The sequence below is a fragment of the Puma concolor genome, chromosome C1 (genome assembly GCF_028749965.1).
Source record: "Puma concolor isolate L17-30 chromosome C1, mPumCon1.1.hap2, whole genome shotgun sequence".
NCBI lineage: Eukaryota > Metazoa > Chordata > Mammalia > Carnivora > Felidae > Puma > Puma concolor.
The window spans coordinates 21,872,931-21,891,010 of NC_141674.1; the positions used below are offsets into that span (position 1 = coordinate 21,872,931).

The window sequence follows — 18,080 nt, forward strand, 5'->3', positions numbered from 1 at the left end:
TTATAACATTGATATTTTGAAGAGTCTAGGCTAGTTATTTCAATAATTGGTCACTTTGAGTGTGTTTGATATTTCTTCATAGTACATGAATCTTCAGTTTATGCACTTTGGTGAGAATGTTGTTGAAGTGTTGTTGAGTTAGAAGGCATGAATTTTAATATTAACATTTTTTAGAGCTGTTCCAGCCACCTTTTTTTCCCCCACTAAATATTCTCCATAAGATATTACTAATTTTATGAATCATATTCCAGAAACAGTCACTAACTAAAGCTTAAGCTTAATATATATTTTTTTAATTCCAAGTGACTTTTTTTAGTCTCTTTACTGCATTTAACCCTGAGCTAGCTCACAGTGAACCTGAATATCTTCATTAGCAATATCCCAAACTTGCATCTCTTACATAGAGAAGAATGGAAACTGAAAATTTGAGTTTCTCTTCTTACGATTGCTGTTAAGAAAAGTAAAAGAGTTAGTACTTGAGACATTTACATTTAGATATGGTTATTTCTAATACAGTTAAACTTTCTTGTTTGGGGTTGAATGGAGAGAAAAATGCAACCGGAATACAGGTGTTTGCTTTTGTTTTCATTTGATTACATCTAACAACATAAAGTCATTGGTGGATCTGGACTACTGGATAATTTTAATATATTAGTACCTCTTTTTTTTTTCTGAAGCTGTAGCATCCTCATATGACCTTCACAACAATGCTGTGAGATTAGTTCCTTTATTTCCTTCATTCACTCAAACAAATATTTCTTGATCATCAATGTTCTACCAAGCACTGTTTTGAATCCTAGGGATATGCACCAAATAAAATAGCAAAAGTTCTTAGCCCCAGTAATTTGCATTTAAAGATTATCCTTTAAAGAAGGTAAATGTTGGGGCGCCTGGGTGGCGCAGTCGGTTAAGCGTCCGACTTCAGCCAGGTCACGATCTCGCGGTCCGTGAGTTCGAGCCCCGCATCAGGCTCTGGGCTGATGGCTCAGACCTGGAGCCTGTTTCCGATTCTGTGTCTCCCTCTCTCTCTGCCCCTCCCCCGTTCATGCTCTGTCTCTCTCTGTCCCAAAAATAAATAAACGTTGAAAAAAAAATTAAAAAAAAAAGAAGGTAAATGTTTATATTTAATAAGTAGTACATGTATAAAATTCAAATGGTATAAAAGAGTACACAGTGAAAATAGGTCTTCCTCCTATATATTTCCCCTATCTTATCAGTTTTCGTCTCCTGGAGTTCCCCTTCCTAGTTTACCAACTACTATAACTGGTTTATTATATATCCTTATAGGGATTGCCTGTGCATGTGTAATCATACCTGTAACATAGACTTCTTTCTACCCTCAACATTCATGGTTGCTTTCTATATGTATGCTATTCTTGACCTTAGTGTGTTCTCACCTAACGCTGTATCTTGGAGATATATCTTCTCTTGCTAAATGAACATATATTTAGGTTGTTTTCAGACATTTTCTATTACAAACAATATCTTACACATATACCATTCTGACCTCATTTAAGCATATGTATAAATGCATTTATGGAGATAGAATTGCAAGGTGAAAGGATATATGCATTTTATGTTTAGAAAGATCTTGTCAAATTGTCCTCCATAGTGTACCAATTTATACTCATATTAGCAATAGATAATTGTGTTTATTTTCCACACCAACGATAGGTGTTATCAAGTATTTTATATCAATTAACCTAATACAGAGCTCAAAGAGAAAAAAAAATCACACTTTCAAACTCTTAAGTGGTTCTAAACAACTTTCTTTCTTAAATAAATATCAAATCTTTCCACAAAGCATGAGAATATTAAAAAAAACCCAGGAAAAGAAAATTTTGAATATTTTTGGTGCTCTAACAATCAGAAACTTAGGCATAAGCATACAATTCTTTTGTGTTTACCTTTACAGGTGTCCCCTGGAATTTCACCTTTAATGTCAAGTTTTATCCACCTGACCCAGCACAGTTAACAGAAGATATAACAAGGTAAATAATTTATTAATAGTTAAATATAGAATTAGTAATTCTCATTTTCATAAGCTCTGGGAATTTCCCTATTCAGAACTGAAGAAAAATTCTGTGCTATTAAAATGGGAAGTTTCTGGTCACTTCAAGACAGGTTTGCAAATAAGTGAGCCTTAAAGCCTCATTTATCTGTGATGTGCCTAGAGGAAATTGGCAGGGGAATTAACCTTGCTTCTAATGGGTATTATGACAAGTTGTGTACAGGACGCCTATAAACCACATGCCCTCCACAGGGCAAGATGCAAATATAGTGGTAAAATAGCTCTTCTACTTTTTCCCTTTGATACTCCTTCCCCACTGTGTTTTCTTTACAGGGATCAAAAAAGCTGAAGCCTGTGTTACTATTGTTTTTTCTTATCTCCCTTTTAAAGTATGTGATTAGGCAGTTTGTGAGTTCAAGCCCCGAGTCGGGCTCTGTGCTGACAGCTCAGAGCCTGGAGCCTGCTTCGGATTCTCTGTCTCATTCTCTCTCTGCCCCTCCTCCCTCACGTGTGGTCTGTCTCTCTGTCTCTCAAAAATAAATGAAAATGTAAAAAAAAAAAAAAATTTTTAAAAGTGTGTGATTAGGTACATAATCCTCATGAGCTGAATCTTTTTCAGTAATTTTTGAGCCCACTTGATTTATGAAATAAATCTTGTACTCTTTGAAAACAACTTACTGATTTCTTTTAGGAAAGTGACCTTTATTGGATTCTATATAAATATTAATATTAAAAAAGAAAATTGAAAACCAGCATATTGTAAAGAATACTATTATACATATTTATTTATATCCATAACATCCTTATACATATTAGGTGCTTGGCAAATGTTTGTTAAATTGAACTGTTGGTTACTGAGAAATGACTTTCTAATCTGATTTTGTTGTCAACTATCTGACAAATATACAGTTTCTATACCCCAGTTTTCATATCGCTCAAATAAGGAAATAGCCTAAGTAAACTCCAACTCTGATTGTTAAGTACAGTAAAACCTTGGTTTGTGAGCATAATTCATTCTGGAAACATACTTGTAATTCAAAGCACTTGTATATCAAAGAGAATTTCCCCATAAGAAATAATGGAAACTCAGATGATTCGTTCCATATAATAATGACTACAATACTGTAATATAATACAAAATAATAAAGAAAATACAAAATATAAAGAAAAATTAACAAATTAACTTGCACTTAACTTTGAAAACCTTTGTGGCTGGTGTGAGGGAGATGAGAGAGGAGGGTTATTGTGTAGGATGACTTTCACTATCACTAATGGAATCACTTCTATTGGCTCAATGAAATCTTTTTCTTTTCGTGCACCTTTAACAAGGACACTATCCAATGACACTTGCTTTTGCCTCCTTTTGAGGATTTCGTGGAAATTGACAATGCGTTGTCATTAAACAGATTTATTGCTCAGACTGCCTCAGTCTTATTTGGGTGGTGCTTTTCTACAAAATTTTGCACTGTTTCCCCCATTTTATACATCTCCCTAATCTCATTTGAAGTGAGGGATTCTTCTGCTTTTTTTCTCCTCTTCCTCTTCTCCAGACGAGATGCAGACATAGACTTCTTATAAAAGCTTGCAATTTCGGCCACTTGCATAACTTGTTCATACTTCTTGATGATTTCCTTTTTAACTTCTGCTGTAATCATCTCCTTCTTCTTACCACCTTCTTTTCAACCTTTTTCTGCACGGGGCTATTGTATACGCTTGCAAAGATGTTGACTACAGTATTAATAAACTCTTGTTATATACTCTATTTAATATAACTGGCAATAAGGCAGCAGAGGAAAGGGTCTATATCTGCAGGCAGCCGTGACCTAGAATGAAGCAAAGCATTCCTAAGCTTACTCTTGTACGGAAAAGCTATGGACTGTCCATCGGTGCTTTGAAGTTAAAAAAATGCACTAGTGCCAGTTGTGGGTGCCTTCCAACATTCTGAAAAATCACTGATTCCTACCAGATACCATCGCCTGAGACCGAGCATCAGAGCATGGGAGATGATCACCCACAATCCCACAGCGAGAGAAAGAACCATTGACTCAGTTGTGATCATGTGACTTTTGGCGTCATGTACTATTCATATTGCAAGACCTCGCTCGTTTATCAAGTTAAAATTTATTAGAATGTTTGCTCACTCACAGAACAAGTTACTCACAATCCAAGGTTTTATTGTACTGTGAAAGTTTTAAAAAATTATTCTTTGTCTAGATAATCCTTAGTACATTCTTGAAGTTGAGATGTCATCTCTGGCCTGAAAAAATTGTTTTGGTTATTTCATTTTCACATGTAATATTTGTCTCTTAAAGTTGCTTCTTATTCATCTTCCTTGAGGTTATGTATAAAACAATACAAATCCCTGAAATTTTTTGCTAATTACCCACATTTTAGAAGAGATTAAGATTCTTGTGATTTGGTTGGCATTCCTCTTTTTTTTAAAAACATATGTAGGGGCGCCTGGGTGGCTCAGTCGGTTGAGTGACCGACTTCCGCTCAGGTCATGATCCCGCGGTCTGTGAGTTTGAGCCCCGCGTCGGGCTCTGTTTTGACAGCTCAGAGCCTGGAGCCTGCTTCTGATCCTGTACCTCCTTCTCTCTCTGCCCCTCCCCCACTCGTGCTCTGTCTCTCTCTGTCTCATAAATAAATAAACATTAAAAAAATGAAAATAAAATCAAAATAAAAAAATAAAAACATGTGTAGTGACAAATTATAGATAGCAAAACGATTGTTGATATCTACATTATTTAACACCTTATTATGGTCAAAGCAAGGATATAATTCTAATTAATACAGGAATTTTCAATTTAATCATATCTCCCAGCTTTCCTGTTTGGTCAGTCTGTATTGGTCAACTCAGAAAAAGTGCTAAGCAGGTCAGGATCACAGGTGTAAACATTATACTGATGGAGATGAATGCCTAACATGTAGGGGCACATGGTTGGTTTGTTCTACTGAACAGTTTTAACCCCAGTATGAATTCCCAACAATGTAGCACACTGGTGGCATCAGTCCTATAAGACGAGAGTGAATGGAAGGCTTAGCCCATCTTGAAGAGAAAACAGCTGAAAATGTTCATATCCTACTAAAATTGTGTCAGTAATGTCATCTTTTTATGTGAAGGACAGTATCTACACATTTGGCAAAGCAGTTTGATAGAAGGAGTCCAGTTTTGTAGCCAAACAGCCTTTATTACTATACGACATTGAGCAAGCTTAGTCTTTGAAACTGCCTCTCTGTCTGTAATTTGGTGATGATACCCACCAAACACGTTTTTTTGTGAAGATTAGATGAGATAATTTATGTGTATATGGTACTTAATGTACTCAATAAAATATTAATTTCTTTACCTCCTTCAGACTTTTCCCAGTTTCTCCTCTTTTCTTTCTTTTTTGTTATTGAGATATAATTGACATATAGTGTTATATTAGTTTCTGGTGTGCAACATAATGATTCAATATTTGCATGTATTATGAAATGATCACAATAGGTCTAGTTAACATCCATCACCACACATAATTACAAAAATGTTTTTTTCTGGTGATAAGAACTTTTAAGATCCACTCTCTTAGCAACTTCTTTTCTTTTTTTTTTTTTTTTGTTTTTTTATTTAAAAAAAATTTTTTTTTTAACGTTTATTTATTTTTGGGACAGAGAGAGACAGAGCATGAACGGGGGAGGGGCAGAGAGAGAGGGAGACACAGAATCAGAAGCAGGCTCCAGGCTCCGAGCCATCAGCCCAGAGCCTGACGCGGGGCTCGAACTCATGGACCGTGAGATCGTGACCTGAGCCGAAGTCGGATGCCCAATCGACTGAGCCACCCAGGCGCCCCAACTTCTTTTCTTTTTAAATTGCCTTCCAGACATGAGCCCAACATAGTTAAAGGTTTTGTTTTGTTTTTTTTTTTTGAGTTTTTATGTGGAAAAATTTTAAACATGCAGAAAGGAAAAAATAATAGTATGATGAACAACCATGTACCCACTACCTAAGTTAAACAATTATTAGCATTATCTCATACTTACTTAATCTCTCTTGTTTTTCTCCCTCCATATCTCTGTCTCATTCCCCCTTTCTACCTCTTTCTCTATATTTTGTTTTTGTTGTTACTGACATAGTAACATTTTTTCTCTTTTGGCTGTAGGTATTATTTATGCCTCCAGCTTCGACAGGACATAGTTGCAGGACGTCTGCCCTGTTCCTTTGCAACCTTAGCGCTATTAGGTTCTTATACCATCCAGTCTGAGCTGGGAGACTATGACCCAGAACTTCATGGTGCGGATTATGTTAGTGATTTTAAACTGGCCCCAAATCAGACCAAGGAACTTGAAGAGAAGGTCATGGAACTGCATAAGTCATACAGGTAAGTATGTTTCCAGGGTTTTTTCTGTGTTTGCTTTGGCAATAAGTTTAAACTCTTGACCTGGTTTGATTTGGTGTTTGTCTCAGAGGGAATGTGGTGCTGTAGAAAGACTCAGCTCGATCCCCTCCACTGTTTGACTTTGAGCAGGTCATTTAAGTCCTTGGAACCTCCTGTTTTCTCATGAGGGTGATAGGTGTTGCATTGTAGGAAGAAAACTAAATGAGGCAATATATGGAAAGCACTAAGCACTGTGTCTGGCACATAGTAGGTGCTCAATAAATGTTAGCTATTGTTATCTTACCTTTTTTCAGATTTTAAAATTATTATGCTATATTAGATACTTTAAGATCATTAAAGCAGGGTTCTTAGGCTATCTGTACATGGATAAACTTCAGAGGACCATGAACCCCCGAAGGTATTTTTAAAAGTCTTGATTGAATTCAATGCTTTTTTTCATGGAGATTGTTGGTAATGTTGGGAGGTATCATCACACAGTGATCAAAAGCAAGGACTTATAGTCAGACTGAGCTGGGTTGAAATCTTGGCTCTGCTTGGTCCTGGCCTTATGACCCCAAGTTATTCACTTAACCTCTCTGAGTCTCAGGTTCCTTTTTAAAAAAAATTTTTTTGGGGGCGCCTGGGTGGCACAGTCGGTTAAGCGTCCAACTTCAGCCAGGTCACGATCTCGCGGTCCGTGGGTTCGAGCCCCGCGTCGGGCTCTGGGCTGATGGCTCAGAGCCTGGAGCCTGTTTCCGATTCTGTGTCTCCCTCTTTCTCTGCCCCTCCCCCGTTCATGCTCTGTCTCTCTCTGTCCCAAAAATAAAATAAACGTTGAAAAAAAATTTTTTTTTAAAAAAAAATTTTTTTTTTTAATGTTTACATATTTTTGAGAGAGACAGACAGAGAATGAGCAAGCAGGGGAGGGATAGGAAGAGGGAGACAGAGAATCCTAAACAGGCTTCACACTGTGAGAGCAGAGCCTGATGTGGGGCTCCAAGTCACGAACTGTGACATCATGACCTGAGTTGAAATCAAGAGTTGGCAGCTTAATCGACTGAACCACCCAGGCGCCCTGAGCCTCAGGTTCCTTTAACGTCTGATGGAGATTATTACCTCAGAGTAAATAGGGCAATGGCTAGGATTAGAAAAGATGCTGTGTGGAAAAACTTAATATAGTGTCTTACGCATTGTCAAAATTCAGTAAATGTTAGTTAATATTTTTAAAAATTAACTTATTTATTTTGAGAGAGACAGAGAGAGTGAGCAAGGTAAGGGCAGAGAGAGAGGGAGAGAGAGAATCCCAGGCAGGCTCCACACTGTCAGCACAGAACCCGTTGCAGGGCTCGAACTCATGAACCATGAGGTCATGACCTGAGCCAAAGCTGAGAGTCAGAAGCACCCTGATGCCACCCAAGCACCCCGATGTTAGCTAATATTAAAGTGCCGGAATAATTTGTGTTTCTTTCTCTGTATGTCCCATTGTTATTTAAGTGACTTGCTGTAGCTAAATTTTACAGCCTGCCTTAGCTTATTAACATGAATGTCTGATCTTGGCCTTGAGTCAGTACCCTGAGTTATGTTAGTGTGAGTTAGGAGAATCCAGCTATCTTCTAAGCCAGACATTTAAAAAATTTGTAAATATGTGAAATAATGTCACTTTTTTGTGTTACTACATTTTGGGAAAATACTGTTATTTTTCACACACAAAAAAGTTATGAATGTTAAAATATGAGTTTATTATTCTTTAAAGATTTAATAAAAATTTAACATTTTTCTTAGTTTTAATTTCTAATGTAGTAAATATTGATAGATATAACCTACATAAAGAAAAGCTCTTTGGAGCCCTCAATAAGTGTTGAGAGTGAAGGGATCCTAAGGTCAAAGTTTAAAAACCACTGAACTAGGTGATGAGATGGAAGCATGGGCTCTGGAATCAGCCTGTCTCACTTTGAGTGAGACTCTGTTCCTTATTAGCTTTATGACTCTTGTAAATTACATAAGCCCTCTGAGGTTCAGTTTTCTCATCTGAAAAATAAGGATAGTGATAGGAATTTTGTGATTGTTAAAAATATGAAGTGGTTAGCATAGTGACTAGTATATAGTGAGAGTATTTTTTAGCCTAATAATTCCTAACCCCATTTTACAAGTGATGGCTGTGAATCTGGGTTTAGGGAACTACTTTTTGTAACTTAACTGAATTTAAGCCCAAATAAGCGAAATGATCTCAAGAGATAGGTGGATATGGTCCAGTTTGATATTCTGTGAGGTATATGGATAGAAATTAAGCAGTAATAGATCTCCATGACTAGAAAATTTAGAGGTAAGTCATCTTGGAATTGCTCCTTTTTGGAAAGATTGGCACTCTTTACAAACAGAAAGCCAAATGGAAAATTTAATTATGTCCAACAACATGGCACTTTAAATAATCCAGAGAAACTTCTGCTGAAGCAGAAACATTTTACTATGCATTGAAAAGTACAAGCAAATACCACCCTGTTCTCAGATAAACAGAAGACTGCCTACGTACATGGAACCCTTAGTTAGTGGCCCTTTGCCCAGACGGAGACTTTGAAGCTATAATTAACTTTAAATTTATGCTAGCAAATCAAGCTTTAAAATGAATCGCCGTCCATGTATGGGTACTAGGAAAGTATGTAAACTTGTCAGTTGCCCCCCACTTAATTATTTGAAATCTCAGTCCTTAATTAGGAGATGCAACAAACATTATTAAAAGGCTGTCACATAACATTGGAATTCACTGAATGGCTCTATATCCGGACCACACTTGCTCAAAATAAATACAGAGAAACTTTGTTTTAGTTTCTCTTTTTAATGAGCAGGACTTAACCAGTGCCAAAGCTCTCTGGTTAGATGCTTTTGTAAGTTTGCAGTCCGTTCAAGTAGTAAATTATGAGGTGGTACTGAATAAATTCACAATGGTTTAGAGGTATCTAACCTCTTCCCAGCTAGTTTATTATACTTCAAGAGTCTGTGAATCTGGGTTTAAGGAACTACAGAACTAAATTGTCCAAGAAAAATTTAGGAGAAACCATGATCTTTAAAATTTTAAGGTGAAAGGGGCGCCTGGGTGGCTCAGTCGGTTAAGCGTCCGACTTCAGCTCAGGTCACGATCTCGCGGTATGTGAGTTCGAGCCCCATGTCGGCTCTGTGCTGACTGCTCAGAGCCTGGAGCCTGTTTCAGATTCTGTGTCTCCCTCTCTCTCTGACCCTCCCCCGTTCATGCTCTGTCTCTCTCTGTCTCAAAAATAAATAAACGTTAAAAAAAAAAAAAAATTAAAAAAAAATTTTAAGGTGAAAATAATTTAAATTTAATTTGTGATATTAAATTTGTAAAATAAATGTGTTGTATTTACATGTACAGTTCTGCGAGTAGTGGGATTATGAGAGATTTTATTTCCCCCCATGTTCTTATACAATGAATGTGTATGATTTTTATAATCATAAATAGCTTCCTGAAACAATTTTGTTTTGCCATTAGGTAGCATAGAGGAAGATAGTCATCCATGCAGAGAGGCCATCTGGCTGGGGATATTGGGGTCTAAGCAGGGTGGAGAGAGTTATTCATGGATAGGGGGCCAGCCTGGCATGAAGAGTCAGAGCTCAAACAGTATGAAGTGGGCACGTGGTGGTAGTTATGAGAGGCAGAGCAGATTGAGAAGGGCATCCATGTGGGGGTAAGGCCTGCATTGGGTGGAGGCCATCCACATGGGGTGGTACCTGATACAAGGTGTTGAAGCCTGGGCAGGGTGAAGAAGATGTCCATGGAAGGGATAGCCTACCACTAGAAGTCAGAACCTGAGTGAGGTAATGAGGGCATCCCTGTGTGGGGAACAACCCAGCATGGGGGGTTTAGAGTCCAGCCAAGGTGAAAAGGGCATCCATGTAGGGGAGGAGTCAGTGGTAGCAATGAGAGATTGGTTATATACAAGGAGTTGATCAAATTAGTATATTAATGATAATGGGAGTCAGATTTCTTACTGACAGTAAAGGGTGATACACAGTATGGAGAGGGAGAAACCCTGTGGTATTGCATTAAAATTGGAGGTGTCAGTGCTAATTCATGATTTCTGATAGATAGATGTGTAAATAGGTGCGCACGCGCACACACATACATACATACATACATACATACATACATACATACATACTCTAAGTCTACATTGTTCTAGAAGGAGGTACTTTAAAAATGCCAGAAATGATCAGAAGGGTACAGAATCCAGCTTGGGGAAGCTCCCACTGGCCAAATCTGGTCCAATTTAACCACTAAAATAAATAAGGAAAATAATTGATTATATTGCATTGAATAAAATGAGAATCTCTGAGTCCATACTGATATAAAGGAATAAGTTGAAAGTTTAATAAGGAATAGGATATTCAAAGGTTTCAAACTATATTCCCACAAAATGGTTATTAATTGCAAAGAGATAAATAGGAATTTCACAGCGGAGAAGCCTGGCAACATCAGTGATGAAAAAGAACATCATCCATGAGGGGACAAGTTGAAATTGTGTACTTACCACCTGATAGGATGCAGTGAGAACGCAGAGCCATTTCTGTGCTATTCTTGTCAAAGATGCAAAACCTGAATCAACTCATGGAGAAACATCAGGCCCAAATTGAGGGTCATTCTGTAGAATAACTGGCCTGTGATCCTCACAAGGTCAAGATTATGAAAGTCAGGGAGAGATTAAGGAACTGTTCCAGACTGAAGAAGACCAGAGACATGAACTCAGTGACACTCCTGATATTCACTAAGCTGAGCCTTTCTGCTGTACAGAATGTAATTTTTTTTAAGCTTATTTATTTTGAGACAGAGAGGGAGAGTGCGAGCAGGGGAGGGGCAGAGAGAGGAAGAGAGAGAGAGAGAATCCCAAGCAGGCTCCACACTGTCAGTGCACAGCCCAGTGCAGGGCTCGAACTCACAAACCCTGAGATCATGACCTGAGCCGAAACCAAGAGTCAGATGCTTAACCAACTGAGCCACTCAGGCATCCCTGTACAGACCATTTTTTAAACAAATGACTAAACTTGAGTGGGGTCTGAGGATTAGATAGTAATGTATTAAAATTTATTTCGGGGCACCTGGGTGGCTCAGTCAGTTAAGCATTCGACTTCGGTTCAGGTCATGATCTCACGGGCTGTGAGTTCGAGCCCCACGTCGGGCTCTGTGCTGACAGCTCAGAGCCTGGAGCCTGCTTCAGATTCTGTGTCTTCCTCTCGCTCTGCCCCTCCCCTGCTCATGCTCTGTCTCTCTCTGTCTCAAAAATAAATAAAAACATTAAAAAAAAAGAGTTATTCCTGCTTATGATGGTTGTATTGAGGTTACGTAGAAAAATGTCCTTGTTTGTAGGAATTACACATTAAAGTGTTGGGAGAGATGGGTGATCAGGTTGACAGTTTGCTCTCAGATAGTTCAGGAAATATTATTTGCACTGTAGGTAACTTTTAAGTTTAAGTGTGTTTCATAAATGTTTAAATTATATTAAAAATTTTTCATGCAAACATCAGCCAAATTTCAAATATAAGTATTATTTTCAACTAACAAGGAAATTCATAGCTTTAAAGATCTCTTCTTACTACTTGTCCTTAATATAATTTATTTATTTATATATATATATATATTTTTTAATTTGTTTTTTCAACATTTATTTATTTTTGGACAGAGAGAGACAGAGCATGAACGGGGGAGGGGCAGAGAGAGAGGGAGACACAGAATCGGAAACAGGCTCCAGGCTCCGAGCCATCAGCCCAGAGCCTGACGCGGGGCTCGAACTCCCGGACCGCGAGATCGTGACCTGGCTGAAGTCAGACGCTTAACCGACTGCGCCACCCAGGCGCCCCAATATATTTTTAAAAATATATTATTATTTAAGTAATCTCTACACCCAACAGGGGCTGGAACTCACGACCCCAAGATCAAGAGTCACATGCTCTTCCAACTGAGCCAACCAGGTGCCTCTGCCCTTAATATAATTTTAAAGCATGCTTACTTAGAAAAGCCTTTAACCACATAGTCTGAAACTTAAATCTGTATTTAAATTGACCCTATTAATGTCCCTTAGAGTTGGAGGAATAAAGATAGAGAAGATTTTATCATGATTGCCTCATTTAATGTTTTAAAATTTGCCTTCAAGTTCAAGTGATCAGTTATTTCTCTTTTATGAATTACGTATAAATGTTCCACTGTACCATCATCAGAAACCTAAAGTTGCAATAATAATAAACATTAATATTTTGCAGAGCAGTTTCACAACCATTATCTCATTTTATCCTACTAATCACATTCATTCATTCAGTAAAATAAACAATTCATTGCCTATCCTAGTCTCTGGAATTAGGTATTATTATGAATCTTCCTTTATAGTTAGAAGATTGAGGGAGACGCCAGGTCACCACTCTCAAGTGCAGGACGCATGATTCCAGCTTGAGTAATGCGACTTGAATCCTGCCTAAAGCCTTCTGCCTTAAAGTCACAACTTGCCTGTGGCTATGTTATCCCTCAGGGCCTATTTCTTCATCACAAAATCAAACTGTTGGACTCTATAATCTTCAAGCTCCAATCCAGCTTCAAAACCCAAAAATTCAAGCCATCGATAACAACAACAATAACGAAAACTATAAAATGATTAGGAGTGGGGCGCCTGAGTGGCTCAGTCGGTTGAGCGTCCGACTTCAGCTCAGGTCACGATCTCACGGTTCGTGAGTTCGAGCCCCGCGTCAGGCTCTGGGCTGATGGCTCAGAGCCTGGAGCCTGCTTCCGATTCTGTGTCTCCCTCTCTCTCTGCCCCTCCCCCATTCATGCTCTGTCTCTCTCTGTCTCAAAAATAAATAAACATTAAAAAAAAAATGATTAGGCGTAACCTTAACTAGAAAAGTATATAACTTATATGGGGGAGGGGGGGTGGGCGGGAGGAACAACCCTGTAAAATTTTCCTGAGCTGTTTTTAGTGACGTGAATATACAGACTTGCACATGTGTTAATTTTCCCACTCTCCTTTGTGTGTGTGTGTGTGTGTTCAAGTTTTAGATCTATTAGTAAATAGAATTCAGGTGTGATGATTTAGTGCTTGTGAAAAAAAGTTTATTTGGGGAGGCTGAGTCATTAACAGAGCTGCATCCTCTCTCCTGAGATTTTGGTGGTTGTTCCAAGGAACCCTTTGTTCTTTTTAATGAGACTAAGGACAGATGGATTTAGAAGAGACTTTTTTCCATTAAATGAATAGGCTACTGCTGCTTTGTATAGTTTAAGGCAGTCCTCCTGGAAGCAGGCATTTACTCGGTTTTTCTTTGGAGGTGTGGCGGCATTATTGTCAGTGTGAAGTCATATTTGATTGGCCTGAATTGTGCAGCACTAGGAGTGATGTCTTTTTCTTCAAAGCTCAACATAACAGTTCATGAGCACTTTTCAAAAGAGGGGAAGGTTATAAAGGAGAAGGAAAGACCATCACAGTGACCATTTAGACAGTGAGACTGATTGTTTTCAAACAGATCTAATTCATTATATGCCTAGTAATGAAGACATCTTAATAACAGAGAAAGCAGCCCCATTATCTACATGCTTCTATTAACCAATTTATTTTGTTTAGATCAGTGGGCAGGACACCATCTGTTACCAGAAATTTTCTTTTCATCAAGCCTGTCCCCATTAAGAGTCGCCAGTTAAGTAACTTCAGCTGCCCTCCTGTTTAATTTCCATAATAATTCAGGAGTACACAGAGAAAAAGGCAGCTAAGAGGATATTGTAAATTGTACCATGCCCTCAGAGGATTTAGTTTGGTCGCCTCCTTGGCAAGAAAAATTAGTGGGAGGAGCTTGTGTGTGCTAGAGAAAAAGGCTAAGGAGAGGGAGGGTAGAATGGATGGTGGAAGCTTTAAGGAAACTGTTAAGCAAGATTTGTTTTAAAACCTTTTTTTTCTAATAGCTTTTTGGTGACTTTGTTTTTCTCTGAGATCTCTTTTACTAAGGCATATTTCAATGATTTAGACACAGGTAATGATAAGAATCCTTTTCCCTAATATTGTACTTTCAGGACTATGAAATATATCCATGTACATCTTGGTATATATATATATGTTTGTGTGTTTATATGAAGTACAACTAATATATGAGTGTTATTATTGTAAATGTTGGCACTGTGATGCTCTATTTTCAATTTTTATTCTACCAAAGGTCCATGACTCCAGCTCAAGCTGACCTGGAATTTCTTGAGAATGCCAAAAAGTTGTCTATGTATGGTGTTGACCTTCATAAAGCAAAGGTAATGATAATTTTGGCCTTTGTTACTGAGCGTGTATCAGACCTGGGTCATATAATACTTGTTACCAACTTGCATCTGGGGTACTATAAAACATTGAAAAAAGATAGTTCTTGTTAGAACTTTAAGTGTATAATTTGAATTGCCCCTTTGCAATTCCACCGTCAGAATGCCGCTTCACATCTAAGCCCCTCTAAGGATCAAAGATACAGCACAGCATAGAAGTGATATTTTCCTAAATATTTGAAAATATAGAGATAGCAGCCAACATCACTTACATCAGAATCACCTGGAACATTTATTAAGTATACAGAGTCTCAAGCTCCTCCCAGATTTACTGAATTGCTTTGAACAAGATGCTAGATCTCCAAGTTTACTAAACATCTCAAATTATGCTCATTCACACCTGAATCACACCTGAGAACCATTGACTTAAGGTAATGGTTCTCAAAGGATGGCCTCATAACCAACATTTAGCATCATCTGGGAACTTGTGAGGCACATTTCAGGCCCCAGACTTACTGAATCAGAAATGCTACACGTGGAGCCCAGCAATCTCTGTCTATAAACTCTTTCTATAAGCTCTCCAGGTGATTCTAGTGCACATGGGATGAACCACAGGGTTCATTTGGAAACTACTGGGTTAGGAATTGTAAACTTGGGCTTTAATGGTTGTTCTGCCTCATATAACCTAACAGAATAAATACTTAAGGGAAGTTCCTTGACTTCTCTCGTCTTCAGCTACTGAAATGGCCGAGAGTGGTGAGGGTGTGTGTGTGAGGAGTTTGTGAGGGAATGGGCTCAAGAGATAATATGAAGCTCATTTTTAAATTTTTTTTTTACAATTAAAAAAACTTTTTTTTAATGTTTATTTTTTTTTGAGAGAGAGAGAGCACGAGTGGGGGAAGGGAGAGAAAGATGGAGACACAGAATCCGAAGCAGGCTGCAGGCTCTAAGCTGTCAGCACAGAGCCCTATGTGAGGTTTGAACTCACAAGATGTGAGATCATGACCTGAGCCGAAGGTGGACGCTTAACCGACTGAGCCACCCATGTGCCCCAATATGAAGTTCATTTAGAGGAACTTAATAACTAAGATGCATCATGAGGGGACTCAAAACCATGTCCAATGAGAAAGCAAAGGAATACAGATACTTAGCCCACAGAAGAGAAAATGTAGGGAAGATGTAACACCTGTCTTTGTGTGTTTGAAGGATAACTGTGTGAAGTAGACATTTCACTATGCCTCCAAATATAAAGCTAGAGCTGGTAAAATGGAAATTACAGGGAAATACTATTCAGCTCGGTTTGGCAAATTGCTTAACAGAGCTATTCTAAGATGGAATGGGTTACCTCATTCCACAGCGAGTGTTCTGTCGCTGGAGATATTCCAGAATCGGTACAATAATCGCTTGGTAGGAATTTAGAAAAGGACATTCAAATATCTGGTGTGTGATTGGACTAACATGACCTTTCATGCTTCTCCCACCCTGAAAATCTGATATGTGAAGATTTTTCCTTCCTTATTAGAGTCCATTAATTCTAATAAAATTTCATTACATGTTAGTGGTTTTTCTTAAAATGTTGCTCTGGATTGTTTGGGGCTGGGTACTTCTGTGAATCTGTAAAGTAGATGGCAGAAAAATCAGAATTGAAATTGTTTGGTTTTGCTTCTCAATTCTTGCTGCAGACTGATATCGTTGCTGTAATTATCAGGAATAGATGAAGAAGTCAGGCAGCATGTTCCTTTCCCAAATGTTGTAAAGCAAATTGTTTCTCCAAAACATAATTAAGAGAGAGATGTCGTTGTACCCACAGGCTTTAAGAATTTAAGAGGGCATCTTCTGGGAAATTCTCAGTTATATAGTCATTGAGTTTATAATTTTTACTTCTCGGTTTTTTTTGTACATAACACATATGCCATTAACATGTTTCTCTATACTCATTTTGGGGAAGGGAGTAGTCAAGAAACATTTGATTCTGGGTTTTGATTACCTATATAAATAGTTGTCTGTAGAGATTTATTCAGGTGAAATTTATTCCTTATTAGACAGGGATGATTAATATATATTTAATTTTAAAAAATTACTAAAGAGGCATATAAATATGTTTTTATCTTATCTCGCTGTTCCTTCTTGACTTTGGGATGATATTTATAATTTAATATACTTAACATCAGTAATTACAAAAGTCTGAGATTCTCCATACTGAGTTTATATAGGAAGAGAACTCCTTTACTTACCATGATTTTTGGATGAGTGGCCACATCATAAAAAGAACAAGAATTATAATTATGCATGCATATTTGGTAGTAGACATAGCCCTCAGCCCTAGCCTCTAGAAGTCATGTGGTCTACTGACTTAAACATACATGTATAGGACATAGGTAGCTACCGTAGCTACCATAGTTATTATTTACTGATTATGATAGTGGCAAGTTTGAGTATTTTGGAACTGGGAGACCAAAATGAGAACATGAATGTTTACCCTAGATTTCTCATATGCAGACAGGCATGGTAAAAGTAGATTAGTGTCTCTTTTTGGATTATTAAGGAACACCTTTTTGGAAGATACAGAGGCTCAGTTTTATGGGAGAAGTGTTATAAAGTTAGATGAGGTGCAAGCCCAATGACATTTCACAATGGCTTTGGGGAGTGGCGGTGGTGGTTATATTGCTCCTTAGAGTAGTTAGTTCCTTCAGTGGGTAAGATGTGTGCATGTCAGTATTTCTTGGACCTGAGAAGAGCGGATGTTCACTCATGGTGGTATAGTAACATTTTTAGTAACATTTTTATATGGACTGAACAGTCCTGTAGATTATGATTGTTAGGTTGAGCTTTACTTTTTAATGTATGCTTTGTGTTTTTGGTTATTGATATATCAAATAAGAGTCAGCAATGTGTTGAGTACTTTGCTGAACACTGAGCTGCTAACACTTTTGTTTTTCAGGACTTGGAGGGAGTGGATATCATCCTAGGTGTCTGCTCTAGTGGCCTTCTGGTTTATAAAGATAAGCTGAGAATTAACCGCTTTCCTTGGCCTAAAGTGCTGAAGATTTCTTACAAACGTAGCAGCTTTTTCATCAAGATTCGACCTGGAGAGGTACATAATTCATGCTTCTTTCCTCCTGAATCAAACATAGACCATGTTGAAAATACCTTTCCATTCCTGTTTTCCTTGTTATGTCATCAAAGAGATCTCTTGGGATACTTGGGTGGCTCAGTAGGTTGAGTGTCTGTCTCTTGATATTGGCTCAGGTCATGAGCCCAGGGATGTGGGATTGAGCCTGGCATTGGGCTCCATGCTAAGCGTGGATCCTGCTTAAGATTCTCCCTCTCTGTCTCTCTCTCCCTCTCTCTCTCTCTCTTTCTCTCTCTGGCTCTCCCCCACTCACTCTCTCTCTAAATAAAATAAGTAAATAAGCAGTCTCTCTGT

General features: G+C 38.0%; 1 protein-coding gene and 1 long non-coding RNA gene across 23 annotated transcripts in view; one reads left to right on the top strand and one right to left on the bottom strand.

Moving 5' to 3' along the window:
• The window catches only part of EPB41 (erythrocyte membrane protein band 4.1), a 202,852-nt gene that overhangs the window by 116,443 nt on the left and 68,329 nt on the right, over window positions 1-18,080 (top strand). For all 22 annotated transcript variants that reach the window (XM_086716229.1, XM_086716222.1, XM_086716243.1 and 19 more), the window contains exons 6-9: window positions 1,916-1,991; window positions 6,154-6,372; window positions 14,563-14,650; window positions 17,595-17,747. In XM_086716229.1, coding sequence (XP_086572355.1) covers window positions 1,916-1,991; window positions 6,154-6,372; window positions 14,563-14,650; window positions 17,595-17,747 — 536 coding nt within the window. The remainder of the gene's footprint in view (window positions 1-1,915; window positions 1,992-6,153; window positions 6,373-14,562; window positions 14,651-17,594; window positions 17,748-18,080) is intronic.
• Window positions 565-17,043, bottom strand: LOC147577874 (uncharacterized). The gene is made up of 2 exons (XR_015254572.1): window positions 16,888-17,043; window positions 565-796 (listed from the first exon to the last, which is right to left on the bottom strand). It is a non-coding gene; the product is annotated as an uncharacterized LOC147577874 (long non-coding RNA).